The 22,281-nt window shown below is 41.3% G+C and overlaps 1 protein-coding gene across 4 annotated transcripts in view; it reads right to left on the bottom strand.

The window, feature by feature from the left end:
* PHLDB2 (pleckstrin homology like domain family B member 2) overlaps window positions 1-21,440 on the bottom strand; it is a 60,334-nt gene extending 38,894 nt beyond the window's left edge. For all 4 annotated transcript variants that reach the window (XM_053971511.1, XM_053971514.1, XM_053971513.1 and 1 more), the window contains exons 1-5: window positions 21,357-21,440; window positions 16,687-16,796; window positions 12,087-13,435; window positions 2,946-3,329; window positions 538-687 (exon numbers count right to left, since the gene is read on the bottom strand). In XM_053971511.1, coding sequence (XP_053827486.1) covers window positions 538-687; window positions 2,946-3,329; window positions 12,087-13,435; window positions 16,687-16,735 — 1,932 coding nt within the window. In that variant the 5' untranslated portion in view covers window positions 16,736-16,796; window positions 21,357-21,440. The remainder of the gene's footprint in view (window positions 1-537; window positions 688-2,945; window positions 3,330-12,086; window positions 13,436-16,686; window positions 16,797-21,356) is intronic.
* Window positions 21,441-22,281: the final 841 nt, after the last annotated feature.

Genomic DNA, 22,281 nt, shown 5'->3' on the forward strand with positions numbered 1-22,281 from the left:
TCTCTGTGCCCAGGCTCTGTAGGAAACCCTTCTGGAACAGCTGTTTCTTTCCTGTTGCTGATAATTGGAGCAGGCACAACCCAAATGCTTGGCCAGCTTAGTTTGCAACTGTGAGATTCCAGAAATCAACAAGGTGCCAACCTACCCTTTCCACTGCAAAGCCAAGGAGGATTGAAAGGAAGTTGTCTCACTTCCTTTCTCTTTAAACAGCCACAGGAGATACCACCATAAAGCTCCCAAGTGACACAAGGTATTTGGATTAACTGAGTGACCATTATAGCAAGCAAGATTGTTCCAATTCCACTTCAGAGTGTAATGGTTAGAGCTGGGGAAGGCTAATCCAAGCATCATAAGTATCCACCAGCTGGAGAAAAATACCCTTTATAGCAGGAGACTGCCAGGTTTGTGATTCTGGTGAAAAAGCACAGAATATGAAGGCTACACACATCCATGAGTTCCCTCATGTTATACTTGCTGAACCCATCAGACTTCTGCTAGACAGGCAAGACATTGAAAACCAAAAACATGTTTTCATACCTCTCTTGAGGATTCGTCCATCTGATCATTTAAATCTTTGATCTTCTGCTCAAGTTCTTCCAAGTTATTCATTATTACTATGCGTTCCTCCTCCAGTCGACCAAGCTCCTGCCTTTTCTGCTCTTCACTGGTGCATTCTGGTATCTGCAGCTGCACATCACAAGAGGTTCATTAGAAAAAGAAGCAAACTGTCTTTTCTGCCCCCTTTCATATGGTTTTTATTTTAGACAAGTATGGCACTGTTAGTTTTGAACCCATTACATATTTCCTATCTACTATATTGCTATTTCTATATTTAGGAAGCGTACAAGAGAAACAAACATGATACTTTACTTCCAGGCATTGGAAATAAATACTATACTGAACAGTAAAAACTATTCATTCTAAAGGAATTACTAAAACTTAACCTTTGAGAATACTTTATATGCTGTGCTATTAGGCTGTGAAAATCCAATTTTTCACTTATAAAAATAACACAGACAGATGAAGATGCTTTTTATGTAAATTTCAGCTGTTCATTTAATACAGGCCAGGAAGGAGGATAGGACATTTTTGTAACCAGCCATTAAGGTGCGCGGCTTCTGTAAAATAAGAACAAAAGTTGGTTCCATCTCTCCAGGTAGCACTGAGGAAGTGGCACCCTTAATGCGCCTCTTTTCATTGCCATTTCCTTACTTGATACCTGTGTCAACACTTAAACAGGATTATGAAGAAAATACCTGTGATCTTACACCATCCAACACTACATCAAAAAGTACTGAGTTTGAAATGCATTCTTCATGTTCACGTGACCCCAGGGGTTTCCAATCCACTTCCTCTGGGAAGGCTGCTGGGTCATTATCCCCAACCAGCATTAGAGGTGGGCTGTGTGCAGGGCTTTGCAGTCATCTCTGGGCCACATTGCCTTGCTCAAGAGAGGCTGAGTTCAGCTACTGAATGGCTACTCTGAGAGCAGGCATTTTATCCTGAACAAATCTGAGCTCAGTATTTAAAAACAAGCTGCACTTCATTAACGCAGTTGCTTGCTGGTGCTTTTCTCAGGGCTTAACAGAACTCCCTTTACAATGAATGAATGAATGGTATTCCTTGACTTAGCAATAGTAGTCCTAGAAGCAAAGCTTCTTTTTGTCCTGTCTTCTGTTTGGATAATGCTGACATAACATCTTTGATTTCAACTTCCTAATAAGGATTTTAAATAGGATCTCTGACTTGCATGAAGAAAGCAACAAATGGGAAAGAAATGCTAGACCACAACAACTTGCAAGTGAAATGTGTTACCATCTTTTCAATGTGGAAAGACCAAGTCAAGCCATGATGGCATGTTTCTGTTCAGTACAATTTCACAGCAGAAGACTCAGAAGACAGAATTCCAGAGAGATCACCCTTTGAAAATGAAAATGTGTTACTATCACACCTCTCTCTTCTTCTACACACACACTACTGACTCTCAAGTTGTGAGTGTAGCAAAGGTTAATTACAATTCACCTGAGGCATATAACCATGCTGAAGATCATACAGTGTGTAAAAAACAGTAAATAGAAGAGACAAAGTATTTTGAAGGTACGAATTTGTTAAACAGAAACTTGCTTTTATGGCTTTGCTTCGTCTCATTTCACTCCTGACTCCAGCTCTTCAGTCCAGTTATTTAACACACTGCCTGCCACTGGGATTTGCTACACTGCTGCTCTGGCACAGCTAGGAGGAGGCTGCTGCTGCACCAGCATGGAAATGGTTAGGAATGCTGTTAGCTCCTTTATTAAAGGACAACTTCCTTTTGGTAATGAAACAGCAGTGAGAAGCACACAGGAAAGGAGATGCAGCTTATTAAAGGCAGCAGTTGGCTTGGAGGGGCAGAAGGCTTGCTGCCACTGCATCATCCCCAAGAGACAACAGCTGATCTGGCAAGCGGCTCAGGTCCAACCCCAGGAAAGAGACAGGAGAGTAAATTTGGCTCAGGCAACTCCTCTTCACCTTCCATGTGAGTGTGAGAAAACATAGTCCTCTTACAAGAGTCTCAGGTTGGGAGAAAACAGCAGAGCATCTCTTCCCTCCTACATCTCAGCAGGATGATAAGCAGGGTTCTGGAAACCTTATTTAAGTAGCTATAATTGTTCAAGCAAATCTTTCTCCTTTGGAAGATCTTTAAACTCTTCCTGAACAGTACATCCCACTAAAAAAACAAACCAACTTCCAGTACCATTAGCTTCCACAAGATATAGAATAATCCTTTGCTGGCTCCTACATTTTGCTGGCTATATTTTCTACATTTGATGGCTTATAAAGCTGTATGGGTTCTGAGATTAATTCTCATACCTAAGCCAGCGTAATTGTGGCCCTTGCCAGGACAGCGAACTCCTAGAGGAGGATTTCAAGCCTGGATTACACTGTCCCCTCCTACAGAGCATTACCTTTGGTGTGATGCTTAGGTAGGATGACTCGGGGGCGTCCTTCAGGAAGCTGGAAGCAGCAAAAGGTGGAGGCTTGGTGCTCTCGCTGAAGTGCTCCTCAGCCCTCAGCCCCCACGAGGGCAGGTAAGCAGCAGTGCCACGGCTGTGGCTGCTCAGCTCCGAGAAATCTGAGTCGCTGGCAGAGGATTTCAAGTGGCTTCTGAACCTCATTTCCAGATTCATCTGGGAGTCTTCGAACACGGAATCCTCATCAGAGAGTTGAAGTTTTTCGAGTTCTTTGTTAATTTTTTGAACATCAGCAACTGTAGTAGCTGCAGCAGGGTTGCTGTCAGATTTGGAGTATTCGGCACACAGATTGAGGATTGTCTCAAGCCGCTGTCGTTCCTAGTTCAGAAAAAGATAATAGCACTGAATGTCACATGTGAGCTAAAGTATAGTTAAAATAAGTTTGCTGGGATTTTTTGTTTTGTTTGGATTCGGGTTTTGTTTGTTTGTTGCTTTGGGGTTTTTTTTTTTTTGTTTTAGAGTGAAGGATTAAAGTCCATGTGAAGTCCATCTACCACTTAGAGATAATAAACTGTAATAAATAAATTACAGTGCAAGATCAAATGTGAATTTATCTTTCTACATTGCAATGATAAATAAGTGTTAGGACATCTTATATAACTAACTATTCATTTCTGTGAAATGTACTTTTAAATTTTTTTTGAGGTTTCTGTGTCTACACTCCATTTGTATGTACACGCGTCCAGTGATCTCACTACGTAAATCACTAATTGTTTCACTTCATACTTACGCTATACTCCTACCAAGCTGCAAAATATTGCACAGATTTTCCATGAACTCACACATTCCTGACTTTTTTAGATTTTTCCATTTTGTTAACTGTAATTCCTCCTTTTGAGAGAATTAGTCCACATTTTGAAAAACACAATTTTAAGAGGATCAACAGAAAAAAAGAGGCATCACATCTAAAATACAACATCTGCCAAATGCACAGAGTGGAGGAAATCTTTATTTACCAGTTTACTCAAATTCCCTATGGATTCATACCAACATTTCAAACTTGAGACTCAGAGTAACCATGCCATTTTGACTTGATATGCCTCAAGTTGTGAAAAACATTTAATTTCTGAAGGATTTTTAGATCTCTATGATACCTTTTATCAACTGTTAGGAAGTTATATTCATTTTATTTTACTGTATGCATAGCTTCTGGTAACTTCTATTTCAGATGGATTTTTAAAATATCCTTTCATTTTTAAGAGGTAAAGCATTTATGTAGTTTCATGTTACTATTGTTAAAGAAACAAAAAAATTGCTTACCATAAGTCTATTGAAAATTTTGCTGGAAAAAAGACCACTGTGAGAGTTCCATGCTTGACATTAGTATCTGCACTAATGATCTAGTTTCTGATTCCTAGGAAATCCTTCTACAGTAGTATTTAAAAAGAAAGCCAAAAAACCCAACGTCCTCAGCCTCCCTCTCCAGGAACCACCACAGACAGATTTGCTTTCCCAGCTCTCCCTGGCATTACATTTGCAAGGAGGATTTGTACGGCAGCTACCCCAACACTTCCTGTGCCCAACAGCAAGTGATAACAAGGATCAAGCAAAACAGGCCAGGCAATGCACTGCCTCAGCTTTCCCTGCAGCAAGCCATTGCACTGTATGAAAATTCAACACTGGTTGCACACACCCAGAGTTTTATAGGGCTACCGAGAGATTACCTGGCTGTATGCACCACACGTGCACATCACCCGCAATTCAGACCTCTGAGCTGGAGAACCTGTCTGAAGCCAGCCCTTTCCAAGCACTACCCAAACAAGAGAACGCTTTTGCCTTTGTTGGGTGGCTTATTCCCAGGTTCCCAGTGCAGCTTTCCTCAGAATTCTTCTGTAATGAGATGAGCTGCTGAAATAACGGAGCCTGGGGCAGCAACTGCAAACTACTATTTTCCACAAAATAGGTCCAGCAGATTCTCAGACATCCTTCAACCCCAAACGGTCGACATAATTACCACTATCCAAAGCCTTCTTCCCTCCAGGCAACTCCTGCCAGACCCTATAAGCCTCTTCCCTTACTCTTCCAACGCTGCTATCCTCCCTGTTACTAAGAGTTTTGGCCAGGCAACCCCATTCCTAAAGCCCAGCACTCGCTGGCTGGAACAGCCAGTAACTATGCAGCTCTCCCTGTTGTGACAGCATCGGGCCTGTTGTAATGATTATAGATGGGAAACACGGACACCAGGACACGCCGGAGGTCCCAACCCTCCTGCAACAACAGGCTGTATCGGGTTACCCCAAGCCAAGCTTGCATCCCTTGGGCAATAATAGGAAACAGCAAATTTCAAAGCAGGGCCACTGCTCATTCTGGCCTAAGTGCTCAGGTGAGGGGCTCTGGCAGCAAACTGCCCTTTGCCAAGCAGTCAGGAAAAATAGGGATTCTTTTTTTCCCCTGTCAAGTCTCAGTTGCTCAGAAGAAGCTTAAAAATTGCAGGAAAACGAGTCTTAAAAAAATACTGATGAGCTTTCAGATACATTACAGAAATACTGGTATTTCTCACTTCTATTTTGACATGTGCTGAGAGGCTTATGGACAGGAAGCTCTGTGGTTATTTTATACACTCTATTCTCATCATTTCATCTCAGCCAGCTCATTCCAGCTCCAGCACACCTGCATGTAACTGTTTCCAGAACAAATTTCTCAATGAAGAAGCAAGCTAGGAAAGCACCCTTGCAATGAAGAACACAGAATGAGTAGCACATGGTAAATCCAGTCAACAATTTTGCAAGATACTACCCAAGTTATTTGTGATACTGAACACAGCAGAGGGAAAAAAATAGGTATGTCAAAAGCAGGAAATGGATTTAAAATTGGCTCTGGTGGGAGGGGGGGATGTTGAATCAAGCCTGGTAAGCTGGTCAGTGCGTTTCCCCATAAAATGTCATTTCCAACTAATTTAAACATCTCCATGTATTTTCTGTAATTCTCTTCCCCACTACAAAAAGGGGTAACAAGTCTTGTGCCTGAGCAGCTTCACTACTCCTGGCTTTGAGAAAGCTACATATCACCTATGCTTGGCTGCAAATTTAAATGCTGAAGGACAAGGGTGATGAGATAAGGAGATAAGAACCCTCTTCTGCTATTGATTAACAGTGGTATTAATAGACTGATACACTGTAAAAAAATTTCCAAAATATCAGAGATAAATATCCCACTTTTTAAACAGCAACCATGTGGTGATTCCTAGATTTGTTCATCTGCTACATATCACATTTATGAATTTTACAAATGTGTAGAAGTGCTGCTATATCTGGATATCAAGGCAAGCCTTGGTTAATCAGCTGCAGCAAACAGGAAGCTTTTCAGGTAAGTGCCACTAGGAACTGGATAACCTCAAATTTCATTAAAAATACATATGCAGTCTATCCCTTGTGACAAAGACTAACATGAATTATGGCTAGTCCATGCAGCCAGGTTTCCTTTGCCTGAAGAAGCTGTTGCACTTTTCAGCTGCAAAAGAACAATGTTTCCTACTGTTGCTCAGACAGGCAAACCACCACCTTCTCAGCAAAAGCTAGGAACAGTAGCTAGTCAAAAAGGATGGTGGGGAGAGAGGCAGGGAGACTGGAGAAGAGAGCTGCAGAAGAACCCCAAACTTTCTTTCTTACATGTACATTCACTACCTCATAAAGGAGAGGCTGGAGAAAGCATTCTCTTTCTGTCCTACATTTCTAAGGAGCTTATTTCAATGATAAACTTGAACAGGGATTGAGAACAGTTCACCAAGTGCTCTTTCCCTTCCCTCCAGTTTGCACCAGTTTCTCACTCCAGACTAGTTTGTTTTCTCATTGCCAGTCCTTGTTTTACTATAGCTAGTGCTCCAGCTACAAAGTTACCACCAGCAGCACAGCTTTCAGAAGCAGCACCTGTATTTCGTGCCCCCCTCTCAGAGGCAGCTCTGACAGCAGAGACACCTGCACAGAGAAGGAGTGTGGAGAGCCCAGGTCAGAGCAGAGGGGCAGGTGTGCCTCGTCCTTTCCTTCCCAGAGCAGGCACAGGAGAAATGGACTGGTAAAAGTAGGAGAAAGCAGTGGCACAGAGCAGAGACAGCCTGCAGGGAGGAGCAGAGCAGATGACTTTCTGAGACTTAGCTCCTGTACCCACCTGAGGCATGTGTTCTGCTCCTGAGGGAATGCCACTGGCTGCCAAAATAACAGCATTGTTCAGCCCTTTTGTCCCTATAGTACCTATGCAGGTGCTCCTTTTCCAACCACACTGAGGACAGGAGCCTGAAGACCAGAGTTACAGAGCAGTACTTAAGTTCTGTAAATGAGAACAGGTATCCTGTAATTGATTTCTTCCTGGAGCATAGTGTTAATTTGCATAATATATATAGCTGCAAAAATTAAGCATATGTAATCCAGATTTTGGCTTATTAAAGACCCCACAGAAATGTTTCACAACACAATTGAAACTGAATGTTCCTGGAAAGTTATGGAGTCATCAATATTAGTTATATTCTGCAGGGGGTTTATCCTATTATACAGCACTTGTTCAATCACAAAACTAAATGATATTAAGTAGCTATTCTGTAACACTATAGAGACTGTCAAATACTGTGGGAAAAATTACCTTGAAGCTGGCCTTTGTCAACTTGGCTGGGGCTCCTTTAAGAGCTAATGACTTACAGTTTTACATACAGCTTGGGTACTTTATACTTAAAGGATCTATAGAAAGACACAGTGCCAATATAGATTTATAAAACATGTATATGAGGCTTTCCACAAATCATATGAAGATTTACGTAAGTTCTATTAACCATGTTTTTAAAGCGGTACCATCTTAAAAACTCCAAAATAGGTTCATTTCATTTTCCCTTTGCATAAGCACATCTTACTAAATTGCAAGGCATCAATGCAAACCAGGCACAGGGATATTCTGTACTATTCCCTACTTCTGAATAAACTAATGAAATTCAGTGTTCCTCTGACTGTGACAAAGTGGACTATGGAACAAGCCCCTTGAATTTTATTACTGCTCATTCAGGCACTGATAACATGAAACCTCTCCCAGTACATATCCTGGGTCTACTAAAACTTCATTAACAATGTTTATGTATGTTCATAGATCCCTACAGACAGCTGGGCAATGGAAGGCATCATGAACCTACTGCACATCTAATTTTTAGGTACCTACCACCATCTAGAGGAAATACACTGTACTGCCTAAAAACCAGCACTGAAAACTTTAGTGCTATTTAAACAAGTAGCTATCAAAGAAAACAGATGGCCCTTGAGATCTGCTCAAATATGTTGCCTGTGCAGTTCCACTCCCAACCACCTTATCAGTTAAAGAAAAAGAGCCCCTTTTAGTTCCAGCAGCTACAATTTGGCATTCATCTCAGATGAGGGGGGAAAAAAGAGTGAGATTTACTCTTTAAATAATAATTAAAATAAAAAAAGCACTAACTGAATCACATGGAACATTGTTAGATCACAGCAGTAGCTTTCTCCCTTGTTTATAAGGCTCCTGGGCTAGTGTCAGCCATAGCTACTCCAACTTCTGCTTGTGTACAGCTCGTATAAACATCCCCATGCCAGGATGTGATGTCCGGTCAGCTGGGCTGGAGAGGAAGCAGAAGTAGGTCGTGACCCTGCTGCCTGCACCAGGAGCAGCCCTGGCCGCCCCACCTGCTCCCACAGCCCATCCGCCCCCAGCACCAGCGCCAGGGGGATGGCAGGAATCAGAATGCCAGCTCCCCTGCTCTTCAAGCCACAAAGGAACAGGCTGGCAAAGCAGAAGTGGCACCAGTCTTCAGCTAATTTATGTGAACCCAGCCACAGACAGCAGATCTAAAGAAATAGATATGGAAAAACACCAAATCCTACACAAGCACTTATGTGCCTTTTGTATTTGTTGCAAAGGAACAAATTAAAACTTGGACTTTTAAATAATTAAAGAAAAAAACAACCTGCATATTTTTAGTATTTGTACTTTTTTTTTTTTTTTTTTTTTTTTTTTTTTTTTTTTTTTATAATCTCTGGTTATTTCTTTGGGCAATGACGGCAGATCATTTGTTTTCATATGCTGGCTGCAGCAGCAGCTCTAAGTGCAAACTTCCAGAGGAGCCTCTGACACTTAAAAGCAAAAGAAACACATGTAAAACTCATAGAATAATTTATATGTAAAAGAAAAAGTAAACAAGTGAAAGTAAACAGAAGAGTTCAAGGGCAGATACTAGGTCAGATTGCAACGAGTGCATGGATTTTACTACCAAAAAAAAATCCGGAAGTGAATATCAGCTATCAAATAGGACACTTTCAAGCCACTCTGTGCCAGCAGAATAGCTGCAGGGGCAGTGCTGGTGCAAAGAAAGACATTCTCCACTTCTTATCTGGGCCACAGAGCAGTCTAGTCCTCTAAAAAAGGGTGTTATTTTTCTGATGGACTTATTTTAGTATTCCTACACTGTTCTTCTCCCTGCCCTGCTTCAAAAACCTGGTAGGGAAAATCCTGTCACTTGTGCACAGAGAGACTACATTTCTCCTGCCATTTACCTACCAGCTACTCAGCCTGGGCTTTTACACAGTACAGAAAGCTCAAACCACAGAGTTGTGATATCCATGAGTGCTTTTTTAGTTGGGGTTTTTATCCACACCTTCCCCAACCCCATAAAAAAGAGAGACCTGAACAGATGTGGATCCTTTGCCCATGTCAGTACACAAGGGCAAACAAAATTGTTCTTTGGAAGCTCTGGCTGGATATATCAAGACCCTGTTTGGACAGATCCTTGACTATCCTTTGGACAGGGATCCATACAAAAGGACAAAGTAAAATAACACCAGAACAGGACAGGCCCTAATATACAAAGAACTGATGTGCGGATTTTTAAATATATATCTTTCTGCTTCTCAGAGATCTAGAAACCTGCTTATGGTGTTTTTCAGACTCTCAAACCTTTGGAAGGAGGTGCTGTCCTGATATTTTGATATTTCAAACTTCCATCAGATAGCTCTGGCAAATGGAGAATGGAGTAGATATGGAGCAGTATCTTGAGTATAAGATGAACTCAAGTAGGAGGAAAATCCTTCATGTTCAAATATGCAACACACAAAACATCATCTTGTTTTCAAAAAAGGTACTGTTTGGAAAAACAGTAAGCAAATTCTCTTTTTGAAGAATTGGGACTTGAAGGAAGTATTGTTGAGCAAGAGGAAATACTGAGGGGTGGGAATGTAGCCATTTCATCCAAATATAAAACCAGAACGATTATCAGCATCACTGAATACTGAAACAAGCCAGTATCTTTCATCCCTCACTACAAATAATAATTAAAACAAAAAAAAAAAAAAAGGGCTGTTCTCTTTGAAATACAAATACTTTGCTTTTATGACTGATTATCTCAGGTTTTACAGCATGACTGCCTGCAAAACCTTCTGATAAGCAGCAAAGAAGCAATCACCACTGCACACACAAGATACCAGGACTAGGGAGAAGATTACTGAAATGCAGAGGAATGGCAGAGGAATGGCAGGAGCAGAGGAATGGCAGGACAAAGGCAGCAGGAAGAGGGAGAAACATGTTTCCCAAAACCTTTGTCCTAAGCCACCCAGCCATTTCACTCACAGCTGGTCCTTCCTGCCCTGGGGACCCCAGTCCCTGCCCCCAAGAAGATGCAGCTTCAAGGGGAGCCAGCAGAGGTTTTGGGGAGCAAAGCAGGGCAAGGGTGAACTAGCCCTGACACTCATAGAGTAGGGAGGGAGCAGTGCCTGCCTCCCACCATTCGAGCCTCAACACTACAGCCTTTGAGCAGGAAAAGACTTTTTCACATCTTGCAAAGAATAGTGTGTATCTCATAAACTACAGTGATCAGTGGAATGGGGGGGCGGGGGGGAAGGCAGACTCTGTCTGCATAACAGGCTTCTCACCAGCTTGCATCAAGGACATAAGGATGGGGAAGGGGGAGACATCTCTCTGGGTTACAGCTCTTTAGCCTGAACCTGCTCACTCATGCGGTTCAAGATGGGAACTGTGGCCCTGCACAGGCATCGGGTCATTGCTAGTAGTCATTGAGAGGTATCCCCTTCTCCCACATTCCCACTACCCTGCATCCATCTTCCCCATGGCTTTTCACCTCCAGCCTGCCCAAAAAGTGAATTTTCCTGCAGGCTTGCCGTCTGTATGCAAACCAGACAGGTTCAAGAGTTTCCTATTGCCATTTTGCTCAAATTCATAAGATGTGAATTAAGGCACACAAATGTAAAATTAATGTCTCAAATTTAAGACTCGGGAATACCAATTGGCCCATCTAATGACTCTGTTTCTATGTGGATGATAAAATATGTTAATAGGATCAGAGAGTTCCAAAGCCACTTTGAAAACCCTTTGGAAGAGCTGTTATGTGTTCTTCCAGAGATAGTTTCAATACAAAACTGTTTCAAACACCTCTGTGGGTTCTGAAGACCATTTTACTTTTCCTACCCCCAAGTTGTTTCAGTATACATACATTACATTTTACTACCTAGATAATCCCAAGCTGAGGCAGTATGCACCGCTTTACACCAACTGAGACAAAGAGAGAAACTGTCCCTCTCTGCTACTTTCCATCTTGGGAGGGTGAGAAGCAAGGAGGCCTCTATTTTAATGAACATGCTCAGAAGGAAAAAATGAAAACTAAGCAGAAAAAACTCTGCTGATGGCTGTTTAGCCCACACCAATGTATACCTGACTCTACAGCACACAAAGCTGAGCAGAATCTCTTTTTCTTTGCCCACTTACCACAAAACAGTGCCATCATCTAAAACAAAAAGTCCTGCAGGATCCCTGCAGTGTCATTTGTGGGTTTTATGTATGCAGACATTTTAATACAGCCTGCAGGATAACAGAACACAATATACATGGGTTCCAACATTTTTCCAGGGTGGCTGAATGGTACTGTCTCTGCAAGCAGCATACTTTGCAAGTGTCAGCTTCATGGACTATGATAATAAAAAAAGGTATCTGGAGCAGGCTGCATTTGAATTTCAAAACAGAGCAGCTTATTCTTTGCTGTACCTTCCTGATGGCTAGACCTGGGATGGGTGTCTTGCAAACGCTAAATATCAGACATAACTAAGGAGAAGACAAAAAAATTACCAGCCGTTCCATCTCCTGCTCCCGAAGTCGCTCTTCCCTCTGCCTCCTGTGATAGTCCATGAGGTCTTCCCTTCCTGAAATTGAGCTAATGCTGTTCTTCCGCTCTCGCATAGACATTTGCAGAGAATTTGGTGTCTGTCTGTAACTTTCCAGATCTGGGTCATCAAGTTCCATGGAACTGGTGGAAAGGTTTCTTTGGACAGAGAATGACCTGTCAAAATCCACTGGGGAGAAAGAACTACCGGGACTTGTTCCTGAGAGTCCAAGTCTATCAAAATCATCAGGGAGATATGGGGAAGAAGGTGCTAAAAGCATTTTTTTAGCAATACGAGGGCTTGCAGGAACATTGAGAGTTGAATTGACATAGGGATTACTCCTGGAGACAGAGTTTCCATGTGGTGAAACACCTGAGCTGCAAGAAGAAAAATTCAGGTAATTATCAGCATTGAAAGCATTCTGAGGCAGATCTTTTTCTCCAAGTTTTTTTCTTTTACTATTACCCAGAGAGCTTCTGGGGGGCAAACTTAATGGCACCAGCTGGTTTTCTGTTGATTTATAAAGTCTGGGTAGGGAACGACTGTACATTCCCATATGACTTAGAGATCCACCAGAGTATTTCCTAGGCCGTGAGCCCAGAGTTTCCATCATCCCATCCTTGTACTTCACTGGCTTTATGTGAAGGGCCAGACTGTTTTCAGCATTCATTCTCCTGCCTTGCTTTGGGCTGGAAGGCATGCTGGCTGCCCCAGAACTGCTACAAGGTGAAAGCACCAGCTCATTCCCTGAGCTTCCATTCCACATAGTCAGAAGAGAGCCTGAGATCTTCTTTGACTCCAGCATTCCTGGGAAGTAGATGTTGTCATAAGATTTATTTCTCTGACTGTACTTTGAGTAGTGAAACTTATCCATGTGTCCAAGGGATTTTTCATTTTCTCTGCTGGCATGGATATCAAAATCTGTCCTTCCTGAACTATACCCACTGAGGGATGGAGACATGCCTGATATGGAACCCAAATGCTTTACAGAGATGTTTTTATCTGGAAGATATGGGCTTTCACAGGGGAACTGCTTTCCTCCTTGAATTTTGTTAATAGAGTGTGTATTTTTAACACTGGTGGAAGGATTAGGTTTAATTGGCATAGGTTGTGAAAGGGTTAAATAAGAGCCAGCATAGTCCCCATTTGTTTTAAATTTAAGTGTTGATGAATATTTCTTCGTGTTGAGGTTTTCCATAATATCCTGGAGACCATTTTCAAGGGAATTCGCCACAGAACCCTTTCCCAAACTAGCATTTTGTAATTCCAGCTGGCTTTGTGAGTGGCTATAGTCTGCCACAATCTTACTGGAATCTGTAAAGAAGACCAAACAAGAAAAAAAAAATTAGCAAGTAAATAGCCTCTTGCACATGCATGCCTGCAAAATAATGTGAACACTTTTTGCAATAATTACTGTGCTTGTAGTAAATGCATCTCAGATCACTAAGCAGAGGAGGAGATGAAACAATCATCTGTTTCTGCAAAAGATGGGAGACTGAAAAAGAAGAGGTAGAGGCACAAAACCATACCAAAATCAGCAACACAACTGGAGAGAGGCTGGACTCTTTCTTTGCTGTCCTATCCATTGCAGGATAGGACGATGGATAATGGCTCAGCCTTTATAATCCTGAGCCTCTTGAGATATCCATGAAGTAAGGAAGAATTATTGTCCTGATGTTTTACAGCTGAGGAACTGAAGCACAGCGAGAATATGCAATGCAGACAGCAGAGTAAAAATCCAACTCAGGTCTCCCAGGGCCAAAGAGATAAGATACTGCTGTGGATCACCTCTTCCTTTAATCTGTGCAGCTAGTGCTTCTGAGCCCCAGTACACTAGTGAGTTCAATTTAAAGCTCAGTAGGAGTTTGTCACCTTTCTGCTTACTTAGTGGATGGTCCTGCAAAGCTTAATAGGAAAGTACAAAACCAAGGCATGTTTTTCAAGGTGTTTCAGCTCATTGCTCTAAAAATACAAGACTGTAACTACATCTGCAAAGAGCACTTTGGTTAAAAGATAACCTTAAGGAAGCAGAATGCTAGGTTGCATGACTTAATTCAAAACAACAAAACCACACGACTATTTAAAATGCTGCTGGGGCGGAAGGCTACAGATCCTAATGACTTTGCAAAAATCCAATTTATACTCAGGAAGAGAGCACAGACCAAAAAAGCCTTTGCTGTGGTGGATGTTCAACAATGTATCAAGCTCTAGCATACAGTTCTGAGCTCCACTTTGCCAAAAGCAAAGAAAGGAATTCTGCTCCTGACAGTGCCAGTTACTGCAGGAGATAACAGGACCCCCAGCAGGTTTACATTTAGTCTTCAGCTGATGTAAAAATGACACCATTAACATTTACAGCAGCTCCTGGTTTGTGCTAGTCTACACTTTGAATTAATAAAGCACTCCTGAGTGTCAGGTACTGCAGTGCCAGCAAGTGTTGTTTCTGAAAATATCTGGGCTCAGTTACATTTCACCTGTGACTTCAGCTTCCTCATGAGAAACTGAATTTCAGCTTGTCACTCGGTGGGAAATTCTAATGTGTAAAGTGCCCTTAACATCCTCAGAGGCAATACTTTAGTCCAAGTAGCCCTTCAGGCAATTATATGAGCTAAGAGACAGAATTTGGGACTCCTGTCTGCCACTAGAGCTCACATGACCTGGTTCCATTGAGAATCACTAGGTTCAGATCTTGTGGAAGGTGGCAATGCATTCTTCACAGGGGTCCTGGTTTCTGGAACCTTCCTTGCTGATAAGGCGCAACGCCACAGAATTCACCACAGTCCAGGGCATCAGCCGTGCTCTGCTTCCCAGGCTTCCCCTGTGCCACCCAGGTGTGCAACTACAGCTTCTCCTCGGTTATTAAGGAAGAAAGCCATAAGTTTGAGAACAAGGGTAACCATCACTCCTAATGGAATTGAATAGGCAGAAGATAAAAGGAGCCAGCATTAGGGGATACAAACAAAAAAATCAAAGTAAAATACAACACCTTCTTGACCACAGTGGACCTGGTTAAGCAGTTGTTAATTACAAGCTGTGATAGTGGCCAAAAGCATTAACTTGCACCTTCAAAACTAACCTCAAGTCTATCACTACACAGAATTTAATATTTTTATGCTGGCTGCAATTATGGGATTTATATTATATTTATAATTTTAACACACTTATTATGATGATACAACTATCTAAGCTGCTTTTGAACCAGTGAGCTCACAGAGTTCTCCATCACACCATCACCACTTTGTGCGGTGAAACTGCAGTTTCTTATATTGTGATATTTTACTTGACATTTTTTAGCTATTTTCATAAATTTTGATAACAGCAATGATGAAGTTCAAATGAACAAAAGGATAAATGTGACGCAAATTCAAAAGAACTCTTGTCAGGACAAGAAAATATCATCTGGATAAATGAAGCATTCATCATATTAGTGGTGTTTTAAGGAAAAAGAATAACATGTAGAAGTTATTTAGGAGCCCAGATGTAAAGCACAATGTATATGCCTTTTATACTTAACCTTTCATTGTGGAACTGACCCTAATTTCCATCTAAGTCTCACTTTCTTCTCCCCTCTTCCAAATCTCTCTTAAAACTGAAATCTAACTTCATATGAAAATTGTACTGTCCAAACCTTAACTAACACAGCTAAGTTCAAATATTTTTGCATAAATTTCACTGGCTCCTCTATAAATAGCTTGGCAGACATATTAATGGGACATTAATAATTGTTCATTACTCCCTTGCAACAGCAGTAGGACACATTTAATCCTTCAAAGACTGGATGCTTTTGCCAAAAAACAAGTTAGCTCATGGAAACTTTCATGCCTGTTCATCATAGCAGTGAAGGGTTCATTGTATTTGAAATCCAAGTACAGTAAGAAAAGGTCACGATACCTTCATGTAGCCACTCCAGTTCAGCTTTTCTCTACTATCCCTTATGCCAGTTCTTCTGTTTTTGCTTCCAGTGCCACAGTGCCCACAGTCATACAGTTAAATCCCAACTGGATGACAGTACACATTTAAATAAATCATAGCTGCTTCCCACCAGCCAGATCTTGTTTGTTTTGTTTATTTTTAGGGTAATGTTTGAGTAGAAACTTGATGAATATGCCAGGATGCATGCAGCTATGGAGACTGAGGATGGGAGCTTGCTCGTGATGTGCCCTGAACCCATCCTGCATCCAGGTCAGACCCAGCTTTCATGCTCAGCACAAGGGTCCTCTGTTTAGCAAAGTATTTGCTGCCTGGAGCTACAGAAGGAAATTCTTCCATTTTTTTTTAATTTTTATTTTATTTTCCCTCCCTCATTCCTTTTCTTCCTTTCCCAAGTTGTTTAGCTGGAGGTCACTGATATCTATTCCAGACAGGCATTAAAGTGATGGGGGAGGGTTAGCTGTCTGCAGCATATCCAGCTGTGGCCTTGTTCTGCCTAGTAAATGGAGTTAGACATGGAATAAGAACAGAGCACGGATCTTATCCATGTGTCAGGAGAATTAAAGGGCCAAAGTCAATTAGAAATTCTGAAAGATCTCAATGCATTACAAATAAACTTCATTTTAATTGATTACCTGATCCAATATTCTGGAAGGAGGAGAGGTTACTTCTGTTTGGCATCATATTTCTCTTCTATGGGAGGGTTAAAATGACACTAATTTGAGTGAACCAGATAAATTTTGACCTGCAAATAAAGTACAAAAGGAAGAAAAATGACATTGTGTTAAGAAGTGTATCCTGGGAACATTTTTTGAGTGCATAATATAGAACACAATTGGCTTTTCTTATAGTAAAATTTCCAGAGACAACTCAAAGAGAAATATGTTAAAAGATATTTGGAAAGGACACTCCATGTTTAATACATGGAAAAAAAAGTGCCAAACCTGTCTGCAGCTGGTTTATCCTTTTAAAAGTACATATAATTATTTTGAGATCAAGCCATTATCTATGATCCTGACTCTGTACAGGCAGTTACTAGTCACAGTTCCTGAGTTTTGTCTGTAATCCTGTGGCTTCCTTAAGAAATCACTAACAAGGTTTCACTTCACTGCTGAAGACTTTTGTTTGGAAAGCCCACAGCCCAAGTTCAGCCGATGCAATACTAGCATCCTGCAATCATGAATAAAGCTATGCAAAACTAGGTATGTGATCCAAAACAAAGAAAATGTTTTGGCGTGCAATGATTTCTAAGTTTCCAAAGAAGCCAGACTAGGAATGCAAAGGGAAACTTGAAAGTTTGTTTAACATCAAATTTTTAAATTGATATGGCTACAAGAGAGATTTGGTTTAAAAGAAATGCCAAAATTGAATCCCAGTCACTTAAAACTAAAATTAAATCTAAACCAAACAGAAGACCTCTAGTGAGTTGCTCTATTAACAGATTTATTTATTTTTTATACACATCTATTTTTAAAAGAAAAAAAAAATTAAATTGCATCAAGTGACAAAATTAATGGTGACCATCTGTAGGTCCTCTGGGCTTAGCTCTAGACAAGCAAATAGAAATGTGTCAGAAAAACAAGTAAAGAATGGAGACAGATGTCTGAGCTGTCTAGAGACAAGACACCTATTTAATTAACTACAGTCATCACAGCCCCAAGGTTGCAGGTCTGTGGTGCACAGACTTTCTGTGCACACTTTTTCATGTTATTCTCCTGAGAGGACAGGCCTGGGAGAAGGGAGCTGGCTGCTGATCCTTGCAGAGGGAGGCTCCTTCTCTGACCTTTGGCTTTTGCCTCTCCTGCTCCCCACAAGCTGCTCTCCCAAGGGAGGCCAGACCTTTCCCTCTGTTCCCCAGGAATCCCCCTGTGCTGGCCTCACTTTGTAATGCTTTTTCTTTCTCTGTAGAGGTCATTTCTCAATCCTAAGGGAAGTTTTAACCCCACTGTGCATTCTGCCCCTCACAGCAAGATGCAGGTTCCTTTAAGATCACATCATCTGCTGTTCCTGAAAACAGCACTACTCTCCAAGGAGCCAGAGAACAGGAGTCCCCCCAGAGCAGTGCAGCTCCTGAAAGGACTCACCCACATGTCCAGGCTCTCCAGCACAACAGGACTGAAATTCTCCAGAGCAGCTGATGGGGAAGAACCTGGGCAGCAGAGAGCTTTTCAACCCAATTTTCATCCTCAAAAGGTTATTTTATTGACATGAACATTTACCATCCTTTTTACCTCATTTATCTTCCAACCCGTGGACAGACTCCTTCCCTAGTTCCTCCCAGCTTGCCTCAAATCCTCCAAACTCAAAGCCTACACAGCCTCCCAGGCACCCAGCTTTGCTGCCCCTGGACCCCCAGCACAGCTGCAGCCACAGGCAGCTGACCCCAGCAGGACGTGACAGGGGCTCTCCCACTTGTCTGCAGACCAAACACTGAAGAATCAGGACACAAATCCAGTTAATACTGCCACTATGTTGATACCTTGGCATATTGCTTGTGTTATCTCTATTGAAAATACTGCACTTTGTGCCCAGAGGTCCCCAGAAAAGAACCAAAAATTTAATTTTTCAGGCCGTGTTCAACTTAACACAGAAAACTTGTGACACTCAACATTTCACAGTTGTCTGCAACAAAGATGTCACTGTATCATTGAACAGAAAAACAAAACTTGGAATGAGAAGACAGAACAAAGGGTTGGTTAAAAAAACAAGAAGATTTATTGCATTTTCTGTGTCTCTAATATTACTAATTTATGATAAAGATCACCAAAAACCTCATCCTTCCTATCTTGTGAGGTGACAGCTACCACTTTATCAACGTGACAAACATTAAGGAGAGCACAGCTGAAAGGGAAGGGTTTCTATGCAATTAAAATTTCAGTCTTTTATTCAGTTTGGTGAATACTTGGGTTTTCTAATAACCTTTTTTAAGGTTAAATATTTATATGGTTTCATTTCAGGTTTGAGAACTCATTACACATCTCCTTTCCTAGAGGATGAGAGATCAGAGAAGTCATCACTTAGTAATAATTGTATTTGAAGGGGAAAAGAACTTTTTAAAAAACTTTCCACTCTGAGCAAAACCAAGAAACAATCAATGAATTAATGAGCTAATGTAACAAACAGCTCAAAATCCACAGTATATCTGCTCTCATGAAATCATATTCTTTCAGATGAGGTTATGCAGGGCCTCCAACAAGACTGACTCTCGTTACAGAGCACATGCCACACTCTGCTTCGTCTGGAATTAAGCAAAATTATTTCATCTGGGATTTATAAAGTCATCTGAAGTGAATGTATACAGCATTACCAATTGTGTTTCATCTCTACAGTGCCCAGGCCAAATTAAGTTTTGTTTCACTAACAACCAGAAGAAACAGTCATTCACAACTCAAGCAGAAAGTCAAACAAAGGATTCCAATTTTAAGATATTATAACACTGGGTGGCTTTACAGTAAGAACTCTTTTCCCTTGTGCAGTGGTTTAACCCCAGCTGGCAACTCCAGCCCCCCCAGTTGCTTGCTAACCACTACCAAGGATGAGAGAGAGAATCATAAAAGAGGGAAGACATGTATTAAATTAATGGCAGTTGGATAGATAAAACAAAAATCATGTACAAAGCAAAGAAAAATAAGGAATTAAACCCCTAGGAAAGCAATGTTCCGTCACTCTGAATGTTTGAGACCCTTTTTCCTTCTTCTCCCAGCTTTATATGCTGATGATGACCCATAGGATGTGGGATATCCCTTGGGCCAGCTGTCCTAGCTGTGTCCCCTTCAAATTTCCCATGCCCCCTCAGCCTCCTCACTGGTGTGGCGTAAGAAGGTGAACAGTCCTTGACTCAACAGAAACACTACATATCAATAACTGAAAACATCAGTGTGTTATCAACATTATTCTCATACTAAATGCAAAACACAATGCTGTAGCAGCTAGCAGGAAGAAATGAACTGTACCCCAGCCAAAACCAGGACACTTTAGTGTAGGAGCCAAAAGCTGCAGCTCAACCAAGTCACAAGTACACTACTTGTGTACACAACACTTCCCAGCATTTCATCTATAGATTTAGGGAGAACTTTTCCCAGCACATAAGCTTCTCACCTGTTCTTTACTTCTGCCTGGGCTGATACCCACCTCCCTTTAGCAGAGTCTGATCTGGCACCCACTTTGCTCTTATGTTACCAATCAAGAGGGTTGCAGTGCCTCAGGCATTGCCAAGGCCCTTCTCTGACTGATAATAAACAGTTTTAAACAAAACTCTCAAACTTGGCCCTGTATCTTTTAAGGCTTTTCTGCTTTCATTGTTTTTTCATTTTCAGTTTCTCGCTGAACATTAACATTGGCTTCCTACAGCTCCTGGCACCTCTATTATCTCTGACATTTCTGTTCAGAAACTCCTACAGCAGTGTATTGCCATCTTGGAAAACAGATGAAACCCTAGCTGATGGAGGGTGAGGACAAAAGCCCATCACTGGCACCGCCTGCACATCATTAGAGTTCAATTTGTTCTGCAACAAGATCTTCAAATGATTAGGGTCTGTTTCAACTATTCCAATAAAAGACACACTGTTTTGGAAACAAGAAAGCCTCTTGAATTTTCACACTCTGAAAAATTTGGTGAATGAGTGCTGATGGCTTCAGTGTCTGGAGATCTCATTTTCCCACAGTAAAGCACACCTACGTGCATAAACAGACTGTTCCATCAACAAGCTCATTTACTTTTCCCTGCATAATCTCAGGACAATGTACTTACTCCTGATTAAATCAAACCTGGTTTAATTCCTGATTTACTCTGCTTATTTACAAACAAAATCTTGATAGGCTCAATCTGATGGCAAAGTAAAACTCACTGGAATCTACTGTTTACCTCCGAAACACGTGGAAATCCGCCTTTCCCCAAGCCTGCTGTCATACTAAAACAATATATTCACAGAAAGGCACCTGCATAATTTGGTGGAGATTCTGTACCCATGAATGAACACATCCTTATGAGACAGCAAAGTCATCTCTGCCAAAAACTGGACAACTCAGCAAGGCTGTGATCTAAAAGTTGCCTTAAACATCCTTCTTCATTTCCTCCTCCTCCTCCCCCACAACATAATACACTAGACCCCAAACTACACCTAATTTCTTGCCAACATAGTCCTGAAATCTCTTCAGTCCCTGTCTTTTCAAGATATAAAACCTGCAACACATAGGTCCTTGCATGCAAGTGAGCATAAGGTCTGGTTACAGGCAGAGTATTTTAGCTCCTAAAATTCACAGCTTGGCACCTTCAGCAACACTAAATAAATTAAAAATCAAGTACCTGTGAATCATATTTGACTAAGTCACTCCCTTGAAATCCTGCAGGCTTCCAATGTGGAAAAGGGAGTGGCAGAGGAAGTCGCTCTTATGGCTTACCTCTTCCTCTGAGAAATTATCACGTTGGATACTGGAGAAGAGGGAGAAATAAAACAGTGCAACAGAAAACACCCTGAGTAACATTATCCCACTCATAAACCACATATATTTTACTGTAATAACCCACCTCTACTACTCCAAAACATTGCACTTAAATATGACATTTTTAATTACTCTGTCTTACTGTTAAAACATGATTCTCTCCTATTTGATAAGGATTGATGTTGCAGGCATTGCCACATCAATTGCTCTTTCCAATAGATGGACATAATCATTTTAATCAGGTCATGACAGCTGACGATTTTAAACGTGCATCAAGAATGAAAACATTCATTACCATGTAAACACTACGGTTGGGTGACTACAAACAGATTTGAGCCACTGACGTACGAGACACAAAAATGCTGGGGAAAATGCTGAAGCTTTCTAACTTTTGTGCCACAACAGCTACTCTTACCTGAAACTGAAACTGTTAAAGCACTGATTTCAATGAATCTAAACTAATTCCTATGCATTTGCTAAGACAAGATACTAGACCACCTACTCAAACAGCATTACTTTAGTAGATAGACATCACTGCCTCTCCTTACCTTAGAGTCACACTAGCCACTGTTTCATCTGCAGTAGCTCACTGAGATAAGCTGAAGAAAGGAGGGTTAATTCTTTTCTGCTCAAACAAAAGCCCCAGACAGGTAGAAACATACAAGAAGAGATTTCTGTTAAAACAATGAACTCCTTTCATCATGCAGAAAGACGGGGTTGACAGAGGACAAGCCAAACTCCAGCCATACTCATCTTTTCTATTTTGGTACCTTTCTGGTAGCTAAGTT

Source organism: Vidua macroura, chromosome 2, assembly GCF_024509145.1.
Source record: "Vidua macroura isolate BioBank_ID:100142 chromosome 2, ASM2450914v1, whole genome shotgun sequence".
NCBI classification, from domain to species: Eukaryota; Metazoa; Chordata; class Aves; order Passeriformes; family Viduidae; genus Vidua; species Vidua macroura.